Raw genomic sequence first — 23,356 nt, 5'->3', positions numbered from 1 at the left:
CATTACAGGCTTTGTATAATAAAGTCAGTTTCCCCTCTGTAAGACCTTGCTGTCTTGCACCATGATTGAATGACCCCCACTATTCAATCCCTGATAGGAATTTTCAGGACATGTGAGTGTGTTAATGTGGAACACCTTACCCTGGCATGGCACGAAGGCAGCACTCATGGCTGGCTTTGACAGCCCTGTCATTTGTTCTGGGATCAAAGCAACCCATGTCACCAAGGATGCCACCAAGGATTTCTGAGAGATCGTTTCTGAGGGTTTTTTTACCTGTGTGAGGCAGCTGGGAAGGCTCTGTGGGGCTGGCAGGGAGGCAGCAGCCCAAGACTGGTTAGGAAGGGGTGTGGATTGTCAAAAAGACAAACTGCTCTTTAACCAGGCTTTCAATCTCCAGTCTTCACTGACACTTTCACGAATCCCCCTTTTTCAGTCCAGTGAAATATGGAGTGTCTTAGTAAATTCACACCCAACCCCTCTGCAGATTCATACTATATGAATGATTTCTATTAAAAACACGAGAAGCAGCACTAAAGTTACTACTATATTTCTAACTCCCAAGGAAATGGGACTACAAAAGATACAGGCTGAGTAAAAGTGTTGACTTGGATACAGCATGATTTATGGGGCATATTTAATGTGGTGAAGGCTGAAGTACACCTGTAAAGAGAAGAAAACAAAAATACAAAGATATGTATAAGTCCAACATGGCTTTTGGTACTGGCTTGGGGTCTCCAGCAGTAGATGATTTTCCCCTTGACCTCACCCCAGGGGAGGTGGGAACAGGCCTGGGAGGGATGACCTGGGGGCTCAGCAAAGCTGGGGGAGAACTGCACTGTGTCCCATTTATGTTCTTTTCTGTGCTAGGAGTAAGGCAGAGCCCAGGAGCTTATAAGGCTTGACCTTTTCCTGGGAGGTTTCTCAGGAGTAAGATGGGATGCCAGGGGGTGACCAGCCCAGGCTTTTATGGGTCACAGTGTGCTGAGCAGGTGTGCTGAGCCAAGGCAGGATCCTTAGCTGAGTTAGCACAGCTGCTCTCACGGTCAGTCCTGAGATGCTCTCTGTGCTTGTGGGGTGTGTGCTTTCAGACAGGCATCAGGCAGGCTGGAGGGACCAGCAAGAATCATTAAAAGCCCAGAAAACTCTGCTACAGCGAGAGAGATAAAGAAGTTTAGTCTATTTAACTTCTCAGAGAGAAGGTTAAGAGGTGTCTTGATCATGATCTATTAATACCTACACAGGAGAAATAGTTCAGATAGTAGATAGCTCTTTAATCTAATAGGCAAAGGCATAATGTGATCCAGTGGCTGGAAGCCAAACCTCAATGTCTCCAGCCCAGAAATAAGGGGAATGTTTCACCATCAGGTACATCAAGCCCTGGAACAACTCACAGGTTGCAAAGGCTTCTCTCCTGAGAAAAAGGTGTGCCCATGCTGACAGCTGTGGTGCAGGAATTACTGGGTACAAGGCTGTAGCCTGTCACCCACAGGGCAAGGCTGAGCGGCCACCATGACTATTTGGCACCGAAAATCTGGGATTTTACAAATGGGTGGTTGATTGAATTAATTTTTGTATAGAGGAGGAGAATGTCTCCCACCACTCCTGCCCAGCAATTTAAAACTGATCTGTAGCCACAATTCTGTGAGTGTGTCAAAGTGACTGCATAACATTGAGGCAGTTACTTTTGTCCTCATCCATTTCCTTTACCTTATGTGTTATATTGACTTCTTGTAGCTCTTGGGAGGGCAAACTGAAGAGGAAGGGGGAATGAAAGGCAGGGGTAAATAAACACATCCTTGGGACACTGCCACTCCTGCACACACAGAATTTATTAGCTGCTCAAGAGAAGGGATTATAGCATGAGCTGTTTATCTCCCCTTCTGAACTACAGAAGCATGATAAGTGTCAAGTATTTTGTTAAAGCTTCTACATGAAGGCCAATGAGAAAGAACATTTTCTGAAAGTCAGGTGTCCCCAGAATATTCCGGTCTCTGTCCCTTAAGATCAAGGTATCAAAAAAATCACTCTGCGAGAAATCTCGGCTGGCGCTCCTGCGGGGCTTAGGAACGGTTTCAGCGAGCCCATGGGGCTCTGGCAGACTTGGGAAGCTCCCGGAGCGGGGCTTGCCCGCTGCAGCGCTCCCAGGGGAGCCTCGGGGCGGGCGGGAGGCAGCACAAGGCAGCCGCGCTCCGCCGCAGCCCTGCCGCGGCTCCCAGCCCGCCGCAGCTCCTGCTGTGCCACACACCTCCCATCCTCCGCGGACGGCAGCAAAGTTTCACCTTCCCGGCCTCCAGAGAGGCGCTTCCTTCCAGCACGGGAAGCCTGATCGCGGCGGGAGGGCTCCTGCATCGCGGCCGGAGCGGCTGCCGGCACTGCGGCCCGGGGACAGCCTCCCACGCGTAGCGCGCAGGTGGGCTTACAAACGCTGCACTGCCATCTGACACACCCTTGCAAAATGCCCTGCTTAGGCACACAAATAATGTTTTCTATTAGTTTGCCTTTAAATTTATGTGCCCTAATTATTTGCTCTTTAAGTTACCGACGTTTTGCAGGATATATGGGGTATGTAACGTGGCCAGGTTACTGACGGAATCATAACTTTGCTCCGGACTGCATTTGGAGTGATTAGAACAGTAACCTTCATATCACCTTAACAGCCACATTGATATTTTATTACATATATTCCCAAACATGTTGTTAAGGTAGGCTTTTTTGACCTTTAGAGAAGAAAATACAAACCCTTTGCAGTAATCTGTTGCTGAAGAGCATGGAAATTGGATATTTTCAAACTTTCAAATTTACAAGGTGAGTTTGACTCACCAAGTCACCAGCAGTCTCTCTGCTCTCCTGCCAGGAGTCACACAGAGGGAAAATGATGCCTTTTAAACAGAACCAAATTTTCTTGATGAGGGTGAGGTACAGCCACAGCAGTCCTTCCCTCTGAAAACACTCCGACCACAAACACACACCACAGAGCCTAATTAATATTTTAATACTCAACAGTCAGAGATAGAGAGCTGTAATATGTACTAACAAACAGCATCTCTCTAGATTAACACTTAAAACACCAGGGCAGCATCAGAAATCATGATCATGCCCAGCTGAAATCATCAGAAGCATCTGTTTTTCCTTCAACCCTGGTTTTATTCCTCTTTTTTTTTTTTTGCACTATTCCCTCAAATGCTTTCTTTTGTATGAGACAGCCTCTACAGCACCTGTGGGTACGAGTCCAAGTATCTCTGGGACTGTTCCAAGTTGTGGGACACCCTGGATTTCTGCAGATGAACTTCAGAGCAGTCTCAGTGATGTGCAAGAGACTCTGACTCCTGGAAAGACCTGACTCCTTGGAAAGACTGGGAAGCACACAGGGCTCGTATTCTTACTGTGAGCCCCTTGATTTCTAGCTGGCACTGGTCCCTGGATTGGTTTATGCCCCCTTTGGCCAAAATCCTTGAAACCCTGCCATTCCTGCACTTCCATTGCCTCGGCCCCCAGTGGGAGTGGAGCACAGCCATGGCTGTGGGCCAGCTGGACGCCTGCTTGCAGCTGCTCCCCACCACTCGCTGGAGGTGCCAGCTCAGTGGGAGCACGGGTCAGGTGCATGCCATGGGCACCTGCAGCTGCCAAGGCCTGTAAGCCACACAGGGGTGGCACTGGGGGCCATTGCACAGATACCAGGTGGGCTACACCATGGCAAATGAATCAGCAGGAAGGGGATGGCCTAAGCAGCACATCACCTGAGAAGCACCAGCAACAGAAATCCCAGGGCCACCGGCTTGTTTCCAGCAGCAGCTGATGACATGGCTCTTTCCCAGCTCCAGGAAGAGTCAGACAGGCAGGAGCCTCAGTCCTTGTCGTTTGCAAGGTGTAGGAAAGCAAGCAAGAGAGAGAGTGGCTTCAGGGCTTTCTCATTCAAAACAGGAATACACCAATGCAACAGCACTGTATAGCGAATGCTACAATGGGGAGCTGTTGCTATGGTGAGGGAAATAATATTTAAGCACCAACTGTTTATAAATATAAAATCCCTACAAAGTTTTCTAAAATTAGATTAAGAGGGCTAGGGCTGTCAGGATATTGTAAAAAACTTGAGAAATACCAGTATTTTTGGACACACAAGATCTGAGTACTCCTAAACAGCAAATGTAAGTCCAAAATGCTGAACAACAAACGTGACAATCTGCCGTTGTGCTTCCCGAGTTTTAAAGGCAATCTCATAGCTCTGAACTCACTGTCGCAGCCTGGCAGGCCTCTGAGACTGGAAGGCAAGCCCAGTGTTCCCAGGGATTTATTTTTCTCTTGACACAAGTGCAGCACAGACCTGGGCCCCACTGCTACTCATAGCCTGCTCTCTGCCAAGTGTAGTTCTGAGCGGCTGCTGATCATGCTGGTCCTGTAATCCCACAGTTACATGTTGCAAATCCTAGAGTCAGAGGTAAAGATTTGGAAAGCCCTGAGCTGGGAGACAGCTGCTTGCAGAGCTCAGGATTTTTCAGGAGATGGATGTTGCTCATGTGGATGTAAGGAGAAAATTGCTGTGCCCAGTGCCCAGGCAGCTCCAAACACGCCCCAAATAAAACAGGGATATAAAAAAATGAATATCCATTGTTGCATCTCCAGAATCATAACCTATCTTTTGCTGGCAGCTGCCATTTCAGCAGAGCTGCAGGTAAACTGCTAAAAATGCAGTTTAGTTGGCAAGCACTAGATAAGAGGGAAACATTCAAAAGTTGCCAAGAGTAAATGTCTGACCTGTTTCTAGGGGTCGAACAGAAGCAGAAGGAGGAATGTGACTGTCAGAGCACAGCCACTTCAGCTGCTCTGACACACTCCCATGCTTCTTTTCCTCTTCCGAGGAAGAGGAAAAGCCCACCTTCCGAGGTGGGATGGATGGTGGGAAGGTGCCATCACCTGCCAGTATTTTTGCACTAGCACCACTGAGGATGTTTTTGGACTCTGCCTGTGGCGGTGAGCCCTGATTTAGGCGGCACAGGGAGGATTCCTGGCGCTGGAGAACCAGACCCCATGACGACATTGTTTCTGATGAGCAAAGGCCACCGAAAAACAAGGGGATGAATGTGCACCATCGTCACTACTGAGTCCGTCAGGGCCCGAGGGGCCGCAGTGGGGCGAGCGGAGGGGGTGAGGGTCCCGCTGCCCCGCGTCCAGCCGGGCCGCAGGGATCGCCTGTCCCTGTCAGCACCCAGCCTGGGGGACACATCTCACCGGGCCCCCTCCCGACTCGCGACGGGAGGGGCTCTGGCCGCTCCGACCGGGCGCCTCGGGGAGGTAAATAAAGAAAAGGGAGTTTCCTTCCCGGCAAAGCCAGGGGCCCCGCGGCCGGGCTGGGGTGAGCGGGCTGCGCGGAGCGGAGCGGAGGCTCTGCCGGAGCCGGTGCCTGGCGCTGTGCTGCGTGCGCCCGTGCGTGCTGCCGGCCCGAGGGAGGAAGGAAGGGAGGGAGGGAAGGAGGGAGGGAGGGAAGCGGCGCAGCCCCCTCGCCGCCCGCCCCTCGCCCGGCGCGGAGGGCGTGGAGAGGCGGCCCCGCTCAGCGGGTGCCCGCGCGGGCAGGGCAGGGCAGGGCCGGGCAGGGCGGCAGCGCGGGCAGGGATGAGCCCCCGCAGCGCCGCCCGCTGAGCTCCGCCGGCTGCCGCCCCCGGGCCGGGCCGGGCTGGGCCGGGCTCGGCGTCCCCCGCCCCAGGATCCGCGGCCGGGGATGCGGGGGGCAGCCCGCCGGGGCGTTCCGCCAGGTAAGGGGCGCCGGCGGTGGGGGGAGAGCGGCGCAGATCGGCGGGAGTGCCCGGGGCCGGCGGGCTGGGGCTCTCTCGTAACCCTTTCCGCGCCACCAACTTTCCAAGGCAGCGCGACGTCGCCCGCAGCGGCGGGAAGGACTTTTCCCGCTGGTGCCCAGCCTGGCTGCGGCGGGACCCCGGCCCGGGCTGCGAGCGCCCAGGGGGAGCCGCCGCCCGGGGCCGCCTTAGCGGCTGGGGCACAGCAGCGCTGGCCCCAGACCCCCGGGGGAACGAGCTGCCGCGAAACTTGGGCTGCTGCTGGGCGAGGAGCTGCGCCTGGAGCAAGTGAGTAAGACCCCGGTGGCACACGGAGGCCAGATGCCCTGCCCGGCCGCGTAGCCGCGCCAGCCGGCGGAGCAAATGCCCAGGCGTTTGCTGTCAGACCTCCCGGCGGTCTGAGAAACCTGCCGTGAGGGCGCAGGCTGACGAGGAGACCTCGCAGAGTGGGGTGCAAGCACGCCATAGCATGGAGAAATCCTACGGGAAAGCTGTGCGGTTCGAGATTTGGGCTCTTGACGCGGCCGTAGGTTAGGGACGTTGCAAAAAGAGTGTTTTGAGGTGGTGAATGAGCGCGTTCATCCCAAAAGAGCCTTCCCAGCTCCTGCCAGGGAGTGCTCTGGGAGTGAGCAGGCTGGTGCTTGGCTCAGGGGAAGGTGGAGAGCACAAAACCCCCTGTATTTGGTTTACCGAGGCGTTCGCATCCTCGGGAACAGGCAGATGCAGTTCAGCGGATGAGGGATAAACAGACACAGGTGGATGTTGTGATAAGAAAACTCTGGGACCGGCTGGGGTTGGTTGGCATTACTTGAGAGTGATTAATTAACTGAAAATGTGTATGCTGTGTGCCAGTAGGAAAGACACTGATTCTCTGTTGAAAGTCCTGCGCTGTTTAAGTGCTGGTCAAAGTGGGCAGTAATCTTCTGGTGTTATAGGATCTGTCGGTCCCTCTGAAATGCAGAGGAAGAACAGAGGTAGGGGAACGGGGGACATGCCAGGATGGCTTTGAACGCAGGAGTCCTGTGCCTTATCATAAGAAAAGTGCTCCAGGAGGTGATGAATGCAAGAGCAGAATGAAGGGGGCACGAAGCACCTCCGCTTGGCACACGGTGAGGCACCCAAGGAAGGTGGCGGGCACGAGTCCCAGCTGGCATTTGGAGCTGTGACTGTAGGGAAGCTCTAATCCTGTATGGCTGAAGAGGAGGCAAGGCTGAGAATTCATTTCCACCACGTCAGGATCTCATGTTGGTGGGGCTTGCTGAGGGGGAGGCTTGGGGGCAGAGACCAGCCCTGTTCACGTGTCTGTGGTGGTGCCCAGAGTCAAGCAGGGGATCGGGGACAGCTCAGTGCTGCCTTTTCTCAGTGGTCTCTCTTTCCTCTGGGGAGTGGTGGGGTGCAGCCCAGGCTGGGTGGCCCACAGGCGTGTTTGGTGTCCGCCAGCCTTTGCAGAGCCAACAGCGTGACTAAGCCACTGCGACCAAGTGGGTGCTTGCACCCCACCAGAAGCCTGTCTTCCCTGCCTCGGTGGCCACGATGTTGTTGTTCAGGATAAACTCTTTGCTCAGTGGCAGAATACTGGCATGTGTTAGGGCCTTTGCCAGTGGGTCACTGGCTGAGAGTTGTTTTGCAAACCTGCGACTTAACTTTGGTGCCTGGGTGGTGAGGAGGGGAGGAGTGGCTGCAGGAGGGAGCTGCTGGCTGGGCAGGGGGGCACCGCAGGGTGCTGGCTGCCACTTGTCCCCTCCAGCAGCCCTCAACAAGCCGTACTGCTCTGGGCACGGCATGCAGGGGAGTTACATGCTGGGCAGGGGACAGAGGTGCAGGTGCAGGGCTGAGCAGGTGCTGAAGTTGGTGCTGTGAATTCTCTGGGTGACTATGCGTGCATGAGTCTCTGGGTGGGGGAAGGGAAAGGGGGAAGAGGGGTTGTCTGCCATGAGTCACATTTTGGGATGCGTCCCCTGATGAGCCTGCTGCAGTCTCACTTGTGTCAGGAGAGGGGTTTTGCCTTACAACCCACGGCCTTGCGCAGGGTGTGCCCCTCTGTGCCAGTGTGCCTGTGCCCAGCGTGTGGGCAGGTGGGCAGGCAGCCCTGCCCACTCCTGCAGCCATCCACCCCTCTCCCTGGCACTGAGACCCTGGCCTGGCGCTTCTCAGGCGATCACTGCTCACAGTTGTGTTTTCCAGCTGGTCCCAAAGTCCTGAGTCACTCTGCCGTTTCCATGGAAACAGCCTTGCTGGCGGGAATGGGTTTTGGGGGTAGAGGGTGCCGGTAGCTGGACTGGCACCAGGCAGGCCTGCGGGAAGAACTGGCAAGGCTCAGGCACTCCTCCAGTGTGCCAGGGCTTTTACAAAGGCTGGAGCAGGCATGTCTGTTGCACAGACCCTCACACCACCTTCAGCTCCCTTTTCCCTTCCTTCCTGCCATGGGGAAGCAGAGAGGTTTCCCTGACAGTGGAAAGGGAGCTCAGGATGAGCCCAGCCAGGCTGAGGGTACAGCTTCTGGGGAGCTGGTGAGAGAGGGGGACAGCCTGGAAGGCAACCAAAAAGAGTAGGGTTCTTATGACTGCCCTGTGAGAGAGCCTTCAGGACAGCAGTAGCAGTAACTGCAAGGGCTCCTGCATAACGCTGCTGTCACTTCTGAGTTGCCTGAACATGGCCAACTCCAGGGAGCAAGGGAATTTCAGGGAAGGCTTGGGGCAGGAGTCAAGGCAGCTGCCCATGTAGAGATGCTGTGGGAGTGCCCTATGAGGATGAGAGTGCCACAGTGCCATGAGACACTGCCCTGCAGTACACCTAGCTGCTTTTGGAGCGGAGCAGACCTGTGAGAGGTACTGACCCCTGCAACTTCCCCATGGACTCCAGACTGCCTGGCAGCGCCTGAACTCAGCTGCTAGTGCAGCATTCAGTGCCACGGCCTGGCTGCATGGCTCCAAAAGCAGGTAATTCCCATCAAACCTAGGGAGACCATGCCCAAAACAGGAGCTCCCGGCGCCTGCCGCACCATGGCTGGCCGGCCGCATTCACTGCTCCCCGCACCGCACCGGTGACTCACAGATGCCATTCAGCTTAATTCATCACCTCCGATCTCCACGGCACTCCGGGGCCGTCTTGCTGGCTTCTTGCCTGCTCATCTCCTTCAGAGCAGTGCTGGGAGTCAGCAGAGGAGGAGGAGGAAGAGGAAGGCAGTTGATTACGCATCCACTACCATTGGCAGGTGCACGGGGTGGGGGAGGTTCCGCTGCCTGCGCCCATCCTTTCCCTTCCTCTGGGCTCAAGGCTGCGGGAAGTGGGGCAGGGGAGAGGAAAGGCTCAGTACCTTCCTCTTCACACAGACAATGCTGCTGTCCCTGTGCCAGGCCCTGGCTGGCCTCCTGCTGCACTTAGAGCCGGTTGCCGGATGCTGTGTATCCCTTGTGGACAGCCTGGTCCCAGTGCGACTGCAGGCAGCTGCGCAGAGATGCAGGCAAGGCAGCATCTGTCGTGCTGTGACCACAAGGGGGTTAGGGTTGGGAAAGGGGCAGTGGTAGCCCCAGCAGAGTCCCAAAAGAGCTCATGTACCTTCTGGCAGGCCCCTTGCAGTACCAGCAGTGCCAGGGGCGGGAAGGTGTGAGTGATGTACCCCCACCCCATGCTCCATCTCATAGTCCCAACTCCCTGGAGGGACACACTGAACTTGGCTCCCCGCCTTGGGGCTGCATTTGCTCATCATCTTTGGTGGAGCTGAGCTGGAGACAGAGCAGAGGGTGATTTCGAGAACACTTCTAGCACAGAACCATCTAGGAGGCCAGCATATCCAGTGACTCCCATGTCAGGGGCTGAGGAGCCAAAACATTCCATGCCTCACACAGGACTCTCAGATGCAGCTCCGTGTGGGCATGGCCCTCTCTCAGCTGCTGTCTGAGCTGCCAGCCCTGGCTATCAGGCCAGTTTAAGAAGAAAGTTCCTCAGGGTGGGAATGGGAGTGCAAGCAGCTGTCCTGCTGTGCCTGTGTGCAGGACACATCCTCCTGGGGCATGGTGGCTGCAGCCACTGCTCAGCCGGCCCCTCTGAGCCACGTAGAGCCCAGCACAGCTCCTCCTTGGCAGGTGCTCACACCAGCCTGGCTCTGTCTGATGGATGAACAGGGGCAGTGGGAGTAAAAGTGATCCTCAGTTGTCCCGGCAGCTCCCAATTGCCCTGTGCTTTTGCTGCCCCGGGAGCTCCTCCAGAGCACCCAGCTGCCAGTGGCCACTGTCCCTGGAGCCCAGGGCAGGATTGAGCAGGAACTGCAGCCCCTCAGAGACAGGCAGTGGTGGGAGGAGGCAGAAGAGCCAGCTGGGAGGTGAGAGGAGGCTCTGGCTGGCTTTAAAGGCCACAGATGAGACATCAGGGAGGGAAGCCTTCTCCCAAAACCTTCCCCTCCCTGATTGCAGCTCAGCAGATGGGCAGGGCACACGTCAAGGGGCAGCAAAGGCTGAAGCTGGGCTGGGGTTTAGCATTTGCTCAGTCAAGGAGGTGAATCAATGCCCCATTTTTTCCCTTCTGCCACTTGGGACATTGCAAAGGGGAATGGGTCAGTGTGGGTGGAGAACCTGAAATGCTCACAGCCAGTGAGTGATCTGGTGAGAATTGGGACCAAGAAGGCATCTGATCTCTGGTTTGCCTGTTTTGGGGAGCTGGTAGGTAGCAGGTTTCTGCTATAACCAGGACGATCTGAGTCTCACCTGCTCCAGCATCCATCAGCAATGAAGCAAAGAGTAGGAGTTGAGGTTGTGTGAGGGATGCAGTGTGGTTGGCCATCACTAGAGAGCAGGAAAGCATTCCCACTACAGCTTCCACCTAGGTAGCATGCAGAAGTCACTTGGGCCAGGAGACCCCAGCAGGGACTCTCCTGTCCTGTTCTGCCTTACCAGACCTGGGAAAACACTTTATCCAAGGGCTAGAATATCCCATGTGGACATTGGGGTGGAGTTTCCCCTTTGCAGGGTGGGTAACACAAATCCAGCAGCAGCAATAGCCAAGCATCTCTGACTTCGGTCCTCCAGCCATGTGCCACAATCCTTGGCAGGCAGCAGTCCAGGTGAAAGCAACCTGTATTCAAAGCATCATTTTGGGTCGAAAGCACAGCTCTTAGTGCACAGATAAAGGGAGTGCTGGTGGGCAGCTGCATGCAACAGCTGTGCCAGCCCCCCTGTCCTGGGGTCCTGCTCTAAACCCCTGCTCCCAGTGAGAGGTCTCTGGAGTTGGTAGTTCCTGAAGCTCCCTGCCTCCACAAATCAGCTGGGGCAATCAGTAAACAATAAAAATATTAATTTCAAAAAAGCGAGGCTTTTTTACTCACCTGCAGCTCTGAGCTGCCCTCCTGGTGTCACTTGCTGTCTGACAAGGTCTCCCCGGGGTGTGGAACATATGGAGGACATGGGAACAACACACTGTGGCAGCTGCTGTGGGCTCTGCAGGGATCACACACCAGGAACATTGCACTATCCCAAGCTCATCAGGGATTTCAGTGTGCTCTGTGCTACAACAGCCCTCACATGCTGAAATCCATCACTGGTCCGCTGCTGTCCCTCAGAGACCTTGTACAAGCAGCAGCAACACTGGCTCTGACAGTCCCACCCACAGTGACCTGGTGCTGAGCAGGGGACCAGGCACTCAACATGAGCGTGGGGCCAGCACGTTGTTCTCCCTGGGGACCCACAGAAAGCAGGCAAGAGGAAGCAATGGCAGTGATGATACAGTGGGCTCTGCTGGGCGAGGAGCAGATACACTTGGGTCTTGTCCCCTCGGTTTGCTGGAGGTGGATGGGCAGGTGAATGTACCACATTGTGGGAGGAGAGACATGGAAGGAAGATGGATGCAGAGGAGCTTTAAAACCATTGCTTATAGTGGTGTGTCTCCCACACACAGGTGCTTTAGCTTGTTGCAGTTTCTGGGATGCATCCTCTGTGTTCCGTCTCCCAGCCCCACCCCGATCCCCCAGTGGCAAGTGTGTGGATGTGAAATGTCTGCGCTGTGGAGAGCAGCAGGCAGTCCATGAACATTATTTGGTTAGTGAACAGGGGGAATACTGAAGCAGCACCACAGTTACATCCCCTCCCAGCAATGTGGCAGCTCCTCTGGAATGACAGGTCCTCCCCCTGGTCATGGTCCCTGAGCATCCCATCCAACAGTCCTGCTCAGTTTCCCCTACCCTGGCCCATGTGTGGGCAGCGGCAAGGCAGGGCTAGCACCACCGAGGTTGTTCTTTGCAACTACAGCCCCACTCTTCCTTGCACCCATCCCTGGTGCCAAGGGCTACTGCCCTGGTTGGCAGTAGAGTATGGAAGAGATGCAGTTTCACATGCTTCCTCCTTTGTGGTATTGTTTTTACCCTCTAGTGCTCAGAATAGGAGAGCCCTGAGTCCCAGAGTGGAGCAGGATCTTACCAGCCCCATGAGCTCATTGCTGAGGGCACAGCTCTGGCTGCACTTGTTCCTAGAGGCTGACAGACTGAGCTGGCTGTTGGACCTCTGTGCAAAGAGGTTTGCAGTTCCAGGAGAGACACTGCCACTCTCCCAGGCAGGAGGTTGCTGGTCTGGATGGGCCATGCCTTATCCTGACAGCTGGACAGAATGGATGGAGACATAATAGCATCATCCCCTGACCTTTCCCTGCCACAGCTCCTGCACTGGGGTTCCAAGTGACAAGTGACTCACAAGGCAGCTGGGGAAGAGAGTTTGCAGCAGCTGGATGGAGACAGTGACACTGCCAGGTTCTAACATCCCCCTGCCTGGGCTGCAGTGCATGGGGTGAGCTAGGGCCCACAAGATTTATACACCCACAGCCTGGAAGGAACAGAGCTGAAGTCCTGGCTGGACATGTTTCTCCAGGTTTGCCAGCCTCTGCCTGTTATTTTTCTTGTCTGAAATGGGGCTCGGCAGTGTGTGACTGGGATTCACATGGTTATAACTGATGGACGTACATTAGGAGGGCATTTGTTGGTACCTGCATCAGTTGGATACTTGGCAGTCCTTGCTCAACCTGTGAATTCTCTGTTGGGTTGCAGACACCAAGACGACCTGCGAAGAAGCTCCATGAAGGTGACCAGCCATGCAATGTTCCTGGAAGGCTGTACTCCTCCTAGCCTTGGCATCCATTGCAATCCAGTACACAGCAATCCGGACCTTCACTGCCAAGTCCTTCCACAGCTGCCCCATCCCTAATCCTGTGAACTGCAGCCTGAGCCAGGACACTGATGTGGCTGACAGGCTGTGTGATGAGAATCCCACTTTCCCGTACAACCTCTCCAGGAAGACTCATGTTCTTATCCTTGCCACCACCCGCAGCGGCTCCTCATTTGTCGGGCAGCTGTTCAACCAGCACTTCGATGTCTTCTATTTATTTGAGCCCCTCTACCACGTCCAGTACACCCTGATCCCAAAGCTGACCCAGAGCAAGAGTACGACAGACAGGCGGGTCATGCTGGGCGCCAGCCGAGACCTGCTGAGGAGCCTGTATGACTGTGACCTCTACTTCCTGGAGAACTACATCAAGCCCCAGCCTGTCAACCACACCACCGACCGCCTCTTCCGCAGGGGAGCCAGCAAGGCCCTGTGCTCACCACCTGTATGTGAGTCCCTGGGAGCTGTGGATCTCCACTTGGAGGAAGGAGACTGCGTGAAAAAGTGTGGGACCTTGAACCTGACGCTGGCCACTGAGTCCTGCAGAGAGCACGGCCATGTGGCCATCAAAACCGTACGGGTGCCCGAGGTCAATGACCTCCGGGCCCTGGTGGAGGACCCACGGCTGAACCTGAAGGTCATCCAGCTGGTGAGGGACCCCCGGGGGATCCTGGCATCCCGGAGTGAGACCTTCCGAGACACCTACAGGCTGTGGAGGATCTGGGATGGCACTGGCAGGAAGCCATACAACCTGGACGTGACCCAGCTCACTACAGTGTGTGAGGACTTCTGGAACTCTGTGTCCACCGGCCTCAACCGGCCACCGTGGCTCAAGGGCAAGTACATGCTGGTGCGGTACGAAGACCTGGCCAGGAACCCCGTGAAAAAGACTGAGGAGATCTATGATTTCCTGGGCATCCCCATGGACAGCAATGTGGAGCGCTGGATACAGAACAACACCCGAGGAGACAGGTCCTCCTCCAAACACAAGTACGGGACGGTGCGCAACTCGGCGGCGACGGCAGAGAAGTGGCGCTTCCGTCTGTCCTACGAGATCGTGGCGTTCACCCAGCACGCCTGCCAACAGGTGCTGGCACAGCTCGGCTACAAAACTGCTGGCTCCGAGGAGGAGCTGAAGAACCTCTCCATCAGCCTGGTGGAGGAGAGAGACTTCCTGCCCTTCTCCTAAGGCAGCCCCAACGGGCCTGGTTTTGATGCGTACTGTTTCTAACTGATGCCTTATTTTATTTTCTTTCCTTTTGTTTCCCCCTCTTTCTCTCTCTTGTCTTTTTCTCTCCAAAATTTGCACTAAACCTTGAGCGGGAATCTCAAAGGCCAAGTCCAGGGGAAGTGACTGCTGCCCCTCAATACATTTTGGATGCCAGGAGGAGTTGAGTCTCTCCAATCAAGAGCTAGAACTCTGGATGGGTAACAATGTTTACAAAACACACAAAATGTATAAAGCAACCTTCAAGCTTTCCAAACCGAAGGGTGTCTGGGGTACTGTACTTTTGCACTGTTTACTTTTACAATGTAAGAGGTAAATATAAATATAATTTATGAATGGTGACATCCCCTCCAGAATAACTTCCCCTGCCCCAAATGAACACGTTAGACTGGAAGCTGAAAGTGTAACAACCTCCTCGTTTTTGATCTCAGTGCGACATGTCTGTCTGTTTAAGTCCTGTTATTGGGCTAGGCAGTTGGTCAGCTGCTCCTACATGGTTGTTTGGTAACACCTGTGATATTTCTTTGTGCCAAAAACCCACTAAAAGGAAGGGAAAAAAAAAGGAAAAAAAAGCGATTGGGTCATTTGGTAAAAGCCCAACACATTTAATGCTTTATTTCTGTGTTTTCTGTAAATAAAAGTGCAATAAAACTGACCTGGGGGTGAACTTCAACTGAAAGACCTCAGCAAGTACACTGGGGTGGATGCACCACCAGGCAAACAGCAGCATCTCCTGGTTTGCCCACCTCCTGCGAGGCCAGGAGCGGGTAGGACAAGGCTGGGGGAGGGGACACCGCAGCCCCCAGGGGGGCAGGGAGCTGCAGCCGCCTCCAGCCGTGAGCATGTTTGCATCTGAAGTGTGTCAAAATGCAAGCAGTTAAGCCAAAAGCAAGAACCCACGGTTATTTACTGACCTGAAAACTTGCTGGTTTGCGTGGGGGCATGAGACTTGCTGGAGTGCCTGACTCCAGAGTGCTAATGGCACCAGCACAGTGAACCCATTCCTATCAGGCTGTCCCCCACCATGTCTGACAGTGCTGATGCCAGGCATGGCCTGCCCTGGAGGACAGGGAAGGTGCTCTGGTGCAGGTCATGAAACTGCCAGAATGAAAATGAACTTACCAAATGATCCTGGAAATACGCAATTATTCCTTCATGAGCTGCCTGCTGCCTGCAAGACATCTGGGCCCATGGGCTGGGCAGATGCCATGGCTGTAGCTGGCATGCAGCTGCCACATAAATATGGGCACGTTCTAGGCTGGTTGAGTTTGGACGTCTAATATGGCCACATTTATCTGGCAGCTGCATGCCAGCTACTACCATGACAGGCAGGTCAGAAATCTGCTGAATGGGGGAGCCAGGCATGCAGGGCAGGAACACTGAAAGCCTTACACAAGACACTGTTGGTCTACTTGATCCCTGTCTGATGAAACAGCTGGCCAGCTCCTCCAACCCAGCTGGTGCAGTCCCAACAGTCGAGACACGTCCTGCAGACCACAAGCAGCTGCAGATGGGAAGCCACTGGGGCCAGTCCCCTGGGTACAGAGGACAACACTGGCCCAGCAGTTTTCCAGTTGCTCCTGGAGCCAGGCAGGGCAGTGACCCACAGAGAGATGAGACCAGAATTTATGACATCTACTCACAGCTGCACACTCCCAGCTTTGGTCCCGCTCCTGGCCCAGAGGTGTCTGAGCCACCCAAAGCCCACCTACCTGGGAAGGTCTTCTCTCCAAAGGTCTCTTCTGAGCTCTGCTGCCCAGCAGCTTTTGCTCACTCTTTCTTGGGAGAAGACTGGGTGCTGCAGTTGCACACAGGGGGACAGGAAACACTGCCTGAGTGAGACAGGACAAAGCTGTAACTATAGGTGATTTTGCACCACCCTTTCACCCCTAAAAGACCGCTGGAGGAGCAGCTTGTTAGTGGTGTTTTGCGACTTGGCTTAATGTGGCAAACCAGCTGGGCTGCAGGAAAGGTGAGAAGCTGTGAAGTACCTGAGAGCTTCTCAGGGCTCAAGGTTCCAGCACCTGTACTTCATCTGTGCTGTCTGCAAGGCTTGGATGGTTCCAGCTCTGGGAGGAGGAATGGGGGCACAGTGTGCACTTGCTGTGGGATGGGCACTTTCCTCATCTCCCACCCCACATTGGGCATAGGAGAGCCCCTGGAAGAGACCATGTCCCCAGGTGTCTTCACGCAGCTGTCATTGCCAAACCTGCTCCTGCCACCAGCTTGGTGCCTCCCAAGCCACACTGCCTGGCTGAGTCTGCAAGCGAGGACAGAGGAACGGGGCAGGTGGCAGAGGTGGCTGCAGACAGCCTTATTGGAGCACTGTGTGCTGCTCTTCCCAAGCAGCTGGCAGCAAAATGCCAACCAAATAAATGGCTTGATTGCCCTGTTATTAGTTACTAAATTAATCCTTTTGTCAGCACTTAACAAATGCTGAGCTGTTGGCTCCTGGCCTCGACCCAGTAAAAGGGACACCCTGTCTTGTGGCTGATCCAGCACTGCCCGGCCACTGGCCTGCAGTCCTCCCTGAGGGCTGTGCCTTCCAGGGAGCACTGCGTGGCTCTGCCCTGGGTTAAGTGCCCGTGGAGCAGATGAGGTGCCTGGAGTTGCTGGCTGTGCCCCCCAGCACCAGCACTGCCAGCCAGCCAGCAGAGGGTCAGGCTGCCCCATGGGGGCTCGCTGCAGCCCTGGGGAGGGATGGCAAACCCCCATCTCCTGCAGAACGAGCAGGCTGCTGTGAGCAGAATTTGCTTCCTCAGCTGGGAAAAGTGGCTATGCAAACCTGCCTGAAGGAACAGTGGCTGTAGAGGCAAAATTTCCCATCTTCAGCTGCTGAGATCCCACTTTCAGGGCTAGGCCAGCTGTCCCCAGCCTGAAAGCTCTCTTATGCACTGGTCTTTAAACCAACACAAAAAATTGAGTTTAGAAGTCTTATCCAAACTGTTCTTACCATTCCAATCAGGAAAGGCGCCTGCAGCAAAATGGCTTTTGAACCACACTTGAAAGCTATGTCCTAGTTTAAGCAGGGATGGAGATTCTGCCTTGCTTGGTGCCTCATCGAGAGCCCTTAGGGGAGAGATCTAATTTCCCAAGGAATCTCTAACATCTTCCTTCAATTGTGCTTCCTCTCCTCATTTCCCCCCACTAGGAACAAGAGCCAGCATAATCATGGTTTTTATCCTCAAATTTTACTGTAATTAAAATACAGAGATGCAGAATATTCCCAGAAACACACTGCAAAACAAACCAAGCAAACAAATTCAGTAGGAAACCAATTACAGACAATGAAATGATAAAGAACAAAAGTGTTCTCTGGAGCCCAGCACTGTGCACAGGACCGTGTGGCCACAGTTTTGAATTGCCAAAGGCCTCCTCAGCTCCTACAGAGCAGAGCTGGGCCCTGGCTCTGTGGCTCTTTCTAACCATCTCCATATTCCCACTTATGCTGTTGTTTTTACAAGGATGACTTTGCAATGGAGACACGGAAATGACCCACCCACAGGGATAAGAGCCAACAAGGGAACCCAGAGAAAAAGAAGCGGGTTAAGATTTTCCACATACAAAACACAAGGGGACAGAGAGGGGTGGAAGACATGCACTTCTCTCCCAGGCAGGGGAGCTGCAGGGGCAATCACCCTCTGCCCTCCCAGACACTGAGAGTGTGGATGTTTAATGAAGGTCTCACCAAAAGCTTTGGGGAGCTCTATCGAAGGGCAAGACCAAAAGCTAAGGGAGGGATAAAAAAGTAAAGGATAATGAGACTGAGGTCAGGGACAAGGGAGGAGAGGATGCACCTGTGGGTCTCCTTTCAGCCAGGACATGTTTGTCAGGCACGGGGAACAGCCAGGCAAGGTGGGACACAGGGCTGCAAACATGGCCACATCCCACCTCCACCATGGGGAGACCCAGCCCCATCATGGGGAGATCATGACAAAAGCCTGAGGGAGATTTGGGAAGGGTGGGTGATAAGAAGGGAGCTGATCTGATGCTTCAACCATCCACTGATTTATCTAAATGGAAACTGCTAGCAATCATCATTACTATGGAAGCAGGACACAAGCCAGGCATGTGCCACCCCCACACACCAAAACCCACATTGATTCACTCCCCTTTCTGTGCTCTTCCCTAGGACAAACCCCATTGCACTCATCTTCTGATTCAAAGCCTGTCCTAAGAAACAAATTCTTGCCATGATCCTTGTTTTCTTGTTCCCCCACTCCTCTAGTCCTCTTGTCACACCACTCTCTCCTCATCTTCTATGTATAAACTCCCTTTAACCCTTCCCTCTACCCTGATGCCACCCCCTCCTATTTTGTGCCAAGCTACCCCATCCAGTAGCCATGGGATTTATGCACAACACAGTTTTTGTACCATGACTGTGCAGTGAGAGAAGGGCTGCACCGGTGGCCTGGGTGACTGGAGTCTCTGGAGTGGGGGGAGGAGGAAAGAGAGGGCATCTGACAAGAGCCAACAGCTTCCCCATCCAATCCAAATCCCACTGTCCTGCAACCAAAGCTGTCAGAAGGCATCTTTACTTTTAGACTGGGAAGACTGACCCTGTTTTCCCTCTGCTCTGGCACTGTAAATGCCCAGAAAAGCAGGCTGGGACTGGGTCACCATGGTGAACTGAGCAGGCCTAGCACAGACTTTCTTAAAGCCTTTGAGTCCTGGAGAGTCACTTATTCCTGAATGCCTGTTTAGCAGTGTGAGGCCTTGTTTTAGGAGTAGATTTAATCTTCTACCCCTGCCTGCTAATTTGATCTCTTGCTATTCATGGTCCCTGAGCTGTCCTTTCAGCTGGGCTGTAAGAACAGTGATTTAGGCTGTGAGTTCTCCTCTCCAGCTCATCTCTTCTTCTCCAGGCCATCCTGCAAGGAAATGGCAGTTCCAGACAAATGATAGGCTTTACTCTATTTCCTGCAAGGATGCACAGAAGAGAAGAAATAAAAAGATGGGAAACCCTCAGGGCCCCAGTGGCTTTCCTTACATCACCTTTATCCCATTTGCCACGCCTGCTGTGTACACACAGGCCCTGCAGACAACAGCTTGGGCAGGATGTACTGCCTCCCCCAGCAAGAGACACTATTTAGCCAAAAGCACAATCAGCCTCCCACCAGCCACCCAGGGCTGGCTGCTGAAGGCTCTTACATTCTATCTTCTCCCATCCAAGACCTTGGAGAGACATTGAGGAAGAAGACTCTTCTGTCCCAATGGCCAGAAGCTATCTTTCTCAGAGGGTTGGTGACAACACAGCTAGTTACACACAAGCAGCTTTCAGCTTTGGGGCTAGAGCTCGCTTCAGAGGCAGTCTGTGATCTGGAATAAGAGATGAGTTGTGCTCAGGGAGAGCAGTGAGCAGAGATCCATGCAGTGCAAACTGTCCTCCAGCTTTGCAGGGCGTTTGAGACAAAGGGAGAACAGACAGGACTTCTTCTGGCCTTGACAACTGCCACGAGCATCCCAGCAAAGTACAGGCACACATCAAGGCCTGATCTTTCTGTGAAGCCGCTGCCTTCAGAGACAAAACCAGCATGTCAGGGTCAACTTGGCCTTCACCAGAACAAAGGACACAAAGTGAGGAAATGCACACACCTACCAAATGCTGCTTCCGTTTCAGAAACAAAAATGTAAGTCAAACCTTTCTCATACTGTCAAGAGTAGCAAACTGTGGAGATCAGCAGCTTCTTACCACTGCAAAAAGCAGAGGTTACCTAGCAAAGGGTATGGAGAGTGACTAACACCAGCATGATTATCAGGGGGACACAGCAACATACATCCCAAAATGTGGATTTAATAATGGTCAGAACGAAAACTGCATCACAAGCTCAAGAACATTCAGCAAAAATGGTGGCGGGGGTGTATGTGTGTTGTACTTAAATATTCCCTGATGTCTAAGTCCTAAGCACAAGAGAGCAGTCAGGAAGTGCAACGACCTCCAAGGGGAAATGAAGATCAAGAAAGTTAGCTTCAACGTCCAAAAGATAGGGCTGAGAGAAAACAAACAGCATAGACAGGAGAAAGGGGATTTTTCACATTCCTTTGGTTTCAATAAACTATGCTCTTGGGCAACAGAGGGCAAAACATCCTCTAAAACATGATTTTTCTTTTGACCAGGACCCTATATAAAAACTATACTCTGGAAGTGCCAAAGATGACTGTGTGAACTCCTCTGCAGCAGTGGCACAGGTCTCATTCCCTGGCTGAAGACATGTCTGTGGACTTACATGCACGCTAACACACACGCATGTTTATAAAATACAGCACAAGCACTGCTTCCCTCGCCTATGCATCCAACACCTACAGACCTAGGCAAATCACCTGCCAAAGACAGGAGCTGCAGAGTTAATGGTGGAGCCCGGGGCTTTCTTCATCCCAAGAATTACAGGGGACCTTGGAGGGAGTGAGTGAGTGCATGTTTGTGTTTGTATGTGTCTGTACGATGCCACATGGCCGCTTGAGCATCAGGGGCCAGGCTGAGGATGGCTGTGACTCCCAGATGGACGCAGGCGTCTGGGTTTCTGCGGCACGACTATGGGTGGGCTATTTAGTGCAACATGGTCCTTTAGAGGAGCTGGGCTGGGGCCGCAGGAGCAGCGTGCAGAAGAGGAGTTGCTGGTGCCCTGTGCAGGCTAACTGCTGTTGGAGCATGCTCAGCCCCTTGGGAAGTGTTTTCCAACATGGTGTAGCCCACTCACACCCAGGCCCCCACTCCCAGGGTGCTGAGTCATGGGGAGAGCAAGACTCTCAGCTTCCCCACCATCCCTGAAGCAGAATTTGGATGGCATTTGGGAACACACTTGCTCCTGGTTACTAGTGACGTCTGTGGAGTGTGAGTGTGGCCAAGAGACAAAATGCCCTTGTTACAGAATGGGATACTGGAAGGACTTCAAGGGTCAAATAAAAGGCCTGGTCTCTCTGTGGAACATCACTGCCTGAACTGCAAAATCACAGAGGCCTGGCAAGTGCCACTGACAGCTCCTTCCTCAAATGGGAACATACAGCAGCTTTCATATTCCTCCCTCTCACCAAGAAAATCTGTGCAGAAGTTGATGGTCTGGGATGTATCATGCTGTGGTGTGGCACCACCCCAGAGCTGCTCTGCTGAGCTTGAGGGTTCCCTCTCTGAAGGGTTCAATTCAGCCAGGGAGTAAGTGACTGGGAGCAGCTTGTGGGGATGGGCCCTGCAAAGAAAAGAGGTGCAGGGCAGGAGGAAGGCTTCCCCCTCTTCACAGTATATCTCCTTTCCGTCGATGGGACTTCTGCAGTTCTCTGCCAGGCACACCTCCCAAACACACCTTCCAGAGGGAAGGGGTGTTTCAGAGGCTGTCTTCCCAGTTGAAGTTGAATTTGACTACACAACCCACACTTCAAGCCAGGCATAGTTCCCCCCCATCCCCTGTTACTCCCTTCATCTCCAGGCAGATGGAGCCTGATGCCTTCTCCCATCCCTCCATGCTTACAAGAAAAAAGAAGGGAGGAAGGAAACTACAAGACAGAGACAACTGCGCCTTTAAAGTCCTCAGAGTGAAGATGGTTCCCAGTAGGTGATGGGAGTGAAAGGCATTGACAGCGGCTCTGTGAGCTCTGAGCTAGGCAGGCGGTGCTGAGCAGGCTGCAGCCGGAGTCTGCTTGGGTGCTCGAGCCTCCCTGAAGCGGCTGGTTCCAACTCAAAGAGGTGCCAGGTAGGGGGACAGTATGGGCAGGTTGATCTTTTGGAAGGGACCCGTGACAGGGATTAGTCAGCCTTGTCCTTCTTCTTTGCAGTGAAAGGGACTTTGCTGGCGACCGCGCTGCCCACAGCTCCGACGCCGCCGGTCACCGCTGAGACGCTGCCCTTCACCAGTCCAACGCCGGCAGCGGGGACACTGGTCACAGCTGTTTTGGTGAGCTCCAGACTCTTGCTGCCCACCCAGGCAACTCCTCCCAGTGTGGCCCCCACAGCTCCCCGGGTGATACTGAATAGGCCGCCTGTCACTCTCCAGATGACTCCTGCCTGCTGCTGTGGGTGGTCCTTGCTGGCATCTGTGGGGAGAGAGAGAAAGGGAATGTCAGAAGTAGTCGTGCCGGAGACCTCCCTGGGCACCCTTTCCAGCTGAGGATGGTTGTCCTGGCACATGGCACATGCTTTCATGTGCATAATGCCTTGCCTTGCAGCCCTAGACCTCTTGGTGCCTGAAGGAGAAACCAAGGCAATCCAGGCCTATGGCATAGCAGGAAAGGACTTCGAGAGGGTAGGAGTGGGAACAGAATTGCCTGTGTGACAGAGAAGGGAAAAAGGCAGGTCAGTTACAGCCCCAAATTTGCAAGCCTTTGTGCTGCAGTGCACAGCAAATCCCACTTTACAAGAGATACAATTCCCCTCCCATGCGTGTTGGCTAATGCCAGTAAATCACAAAGACTAATGCCAGCACAGGAGGCATGAACTACAGACAGCAACAGCTGATGTTTGTGTGGCCTGCAGGTCCTCAGAAGCATCTGTTTGGAAGCAGGTCTGGGCTCATGTCAGATGTGGAATGGAGGCACAGCACAGACTTATCTGCGAGAGCTGTAATTGAGTGAGCAGAGATAGCAAACAGCAGTAAAGATACAGTGACAGAAACGTCACCTCGGGTTGTACAAGCCCTCCAGAGATCCCAGCTATGTATTTAATAGTGTTAAGACAGTGCTTAAGTTACTACACTGTGTCACTGCTGGTTTACCTGTGCCAGCTGGATCAAGGCCAGCATGATATACCCGCCCAAGCTGCCATCACACCTGCCCACAACACTGCAGATATAATGTTCACAGCTCAACCGCTTCTTGGGAAAGGGTTGCCTCTGAACTGCTTCTCACGGGATTCAAACCTGACAACTCTCCTGCTGGCCTGCACACAACCCTCTCCCTCTGCATCAGCTAACAAAGTGGTGTGCAGGCAGCAAAGCAAGAGCAGCTCTGTTCGTGGGCCAAGGTATTTTGGATAGTCTGACTTCTGATTCGCTGCCAGTTCTGTGCATGAGATGAGTTACTAATAACTGAAAAACACAATAAAGCAATCCTGGCAGGAAAAAAAAGAAGTGGGTTCACCCTGAAATCCACGGGGAGCTGGTGTGGAAGGTTTGCAGGTCCAACTATGAGAATTCATTTTCTGCTTTTATTATTCCACTGTAGCTTGTTCTGTGTTTGAACACAAGTGACAACACCCACAAAAGTAGAGGTGG

At 53.7% G+C, this 23,356-nt stretch overlaps 2 protein-coding genes across 5 annotated transcripts in view; one reads left to right on the top strand and one right to left on the bottom strand.

The window, feature by feature from the left end:
• The first annotated feature begins 4,990 nt into the window (after positions 1-4,990).
• CHST1 (carbohydrate sulfotransferase 1) lies at positions 4,991-20,143 on the top strand. Of its 3 annotated transcripts, none has more exons than XM_014266902.3 (2): positions 4,991-5,289; positions 12,814-20,143. In XM_014266902.3, the coding sequence occupies exon 2, from the start codon at positions 12,858-12,860 to the stop codon at positions 14,115-14,117; it is 1,260 nt and encodes a 419-aa protein (XP_014122377.2). In that variant the 5' UTR covers positions 4,991-5,289; positions 12,814-12,857; the 3' UTR covers positions 14,118-20,143. The 3 variants fall into 3 exon arrangements, with proteins under 3 accessions (XP_014122377.2, XP_005480090.2, XP_005480091.2); XM_005480033.4 differs by lacking the exon at positions 4,991-5,289 and adding an exon at positions 5,488-5,747; XM_005480034.4 differs by lacking the exon at positions 4,991-5,289 and adding an exon at positions 5,796-6,074.
• The window catches only part of LOC102062874 (transmembrane protein 263), a 202,515-nt gene continuing 193,389 nt past the window's right edge, over positions 14,231-23,356 (bottom strand). For both annotated transcript variants that reach the window (XM_074543036.1, XM_005480032.4), the window contains one exon: positions 14,231-22,181. In XM_074543036.1, the coding sequence (XP_074399137.1) occupies positions 21,895-22,181 (287 nt within the window). In that variant the 3' untranslated portion in view covers positions 14,231-21,894. The remainder of the gene's footprint in view (positions 22,182-23,356) is intronic.

This window comes from Zonotrichia albicollis, chromosome 6, assembly GCF_047830755.1.
Source record: "Zonotrichia albicollis isolate bZonAlb1 chromosome 6, bZonAlb1.hap1, whole genome shotgun sequence".
NCBI lineage: Eukaryota > Metazoa > Chordata > Aves > Passeriformes > Passerellidae > Zonotrichia > Zonotrichia albicollis.
This window is presented reverse-complemented; position numbering and strand designations above follow the sequence as displayed.

What these genes read in the sequence shown, in the direction of transcription:
- CHST1 (XM_014266902.3), top strand. Translation starts at nt 12,858, where the DNA reads ATGCAATGTTCCTGGAAGGCTGTACTCCTCCTAGCCTTGGCATCCATT.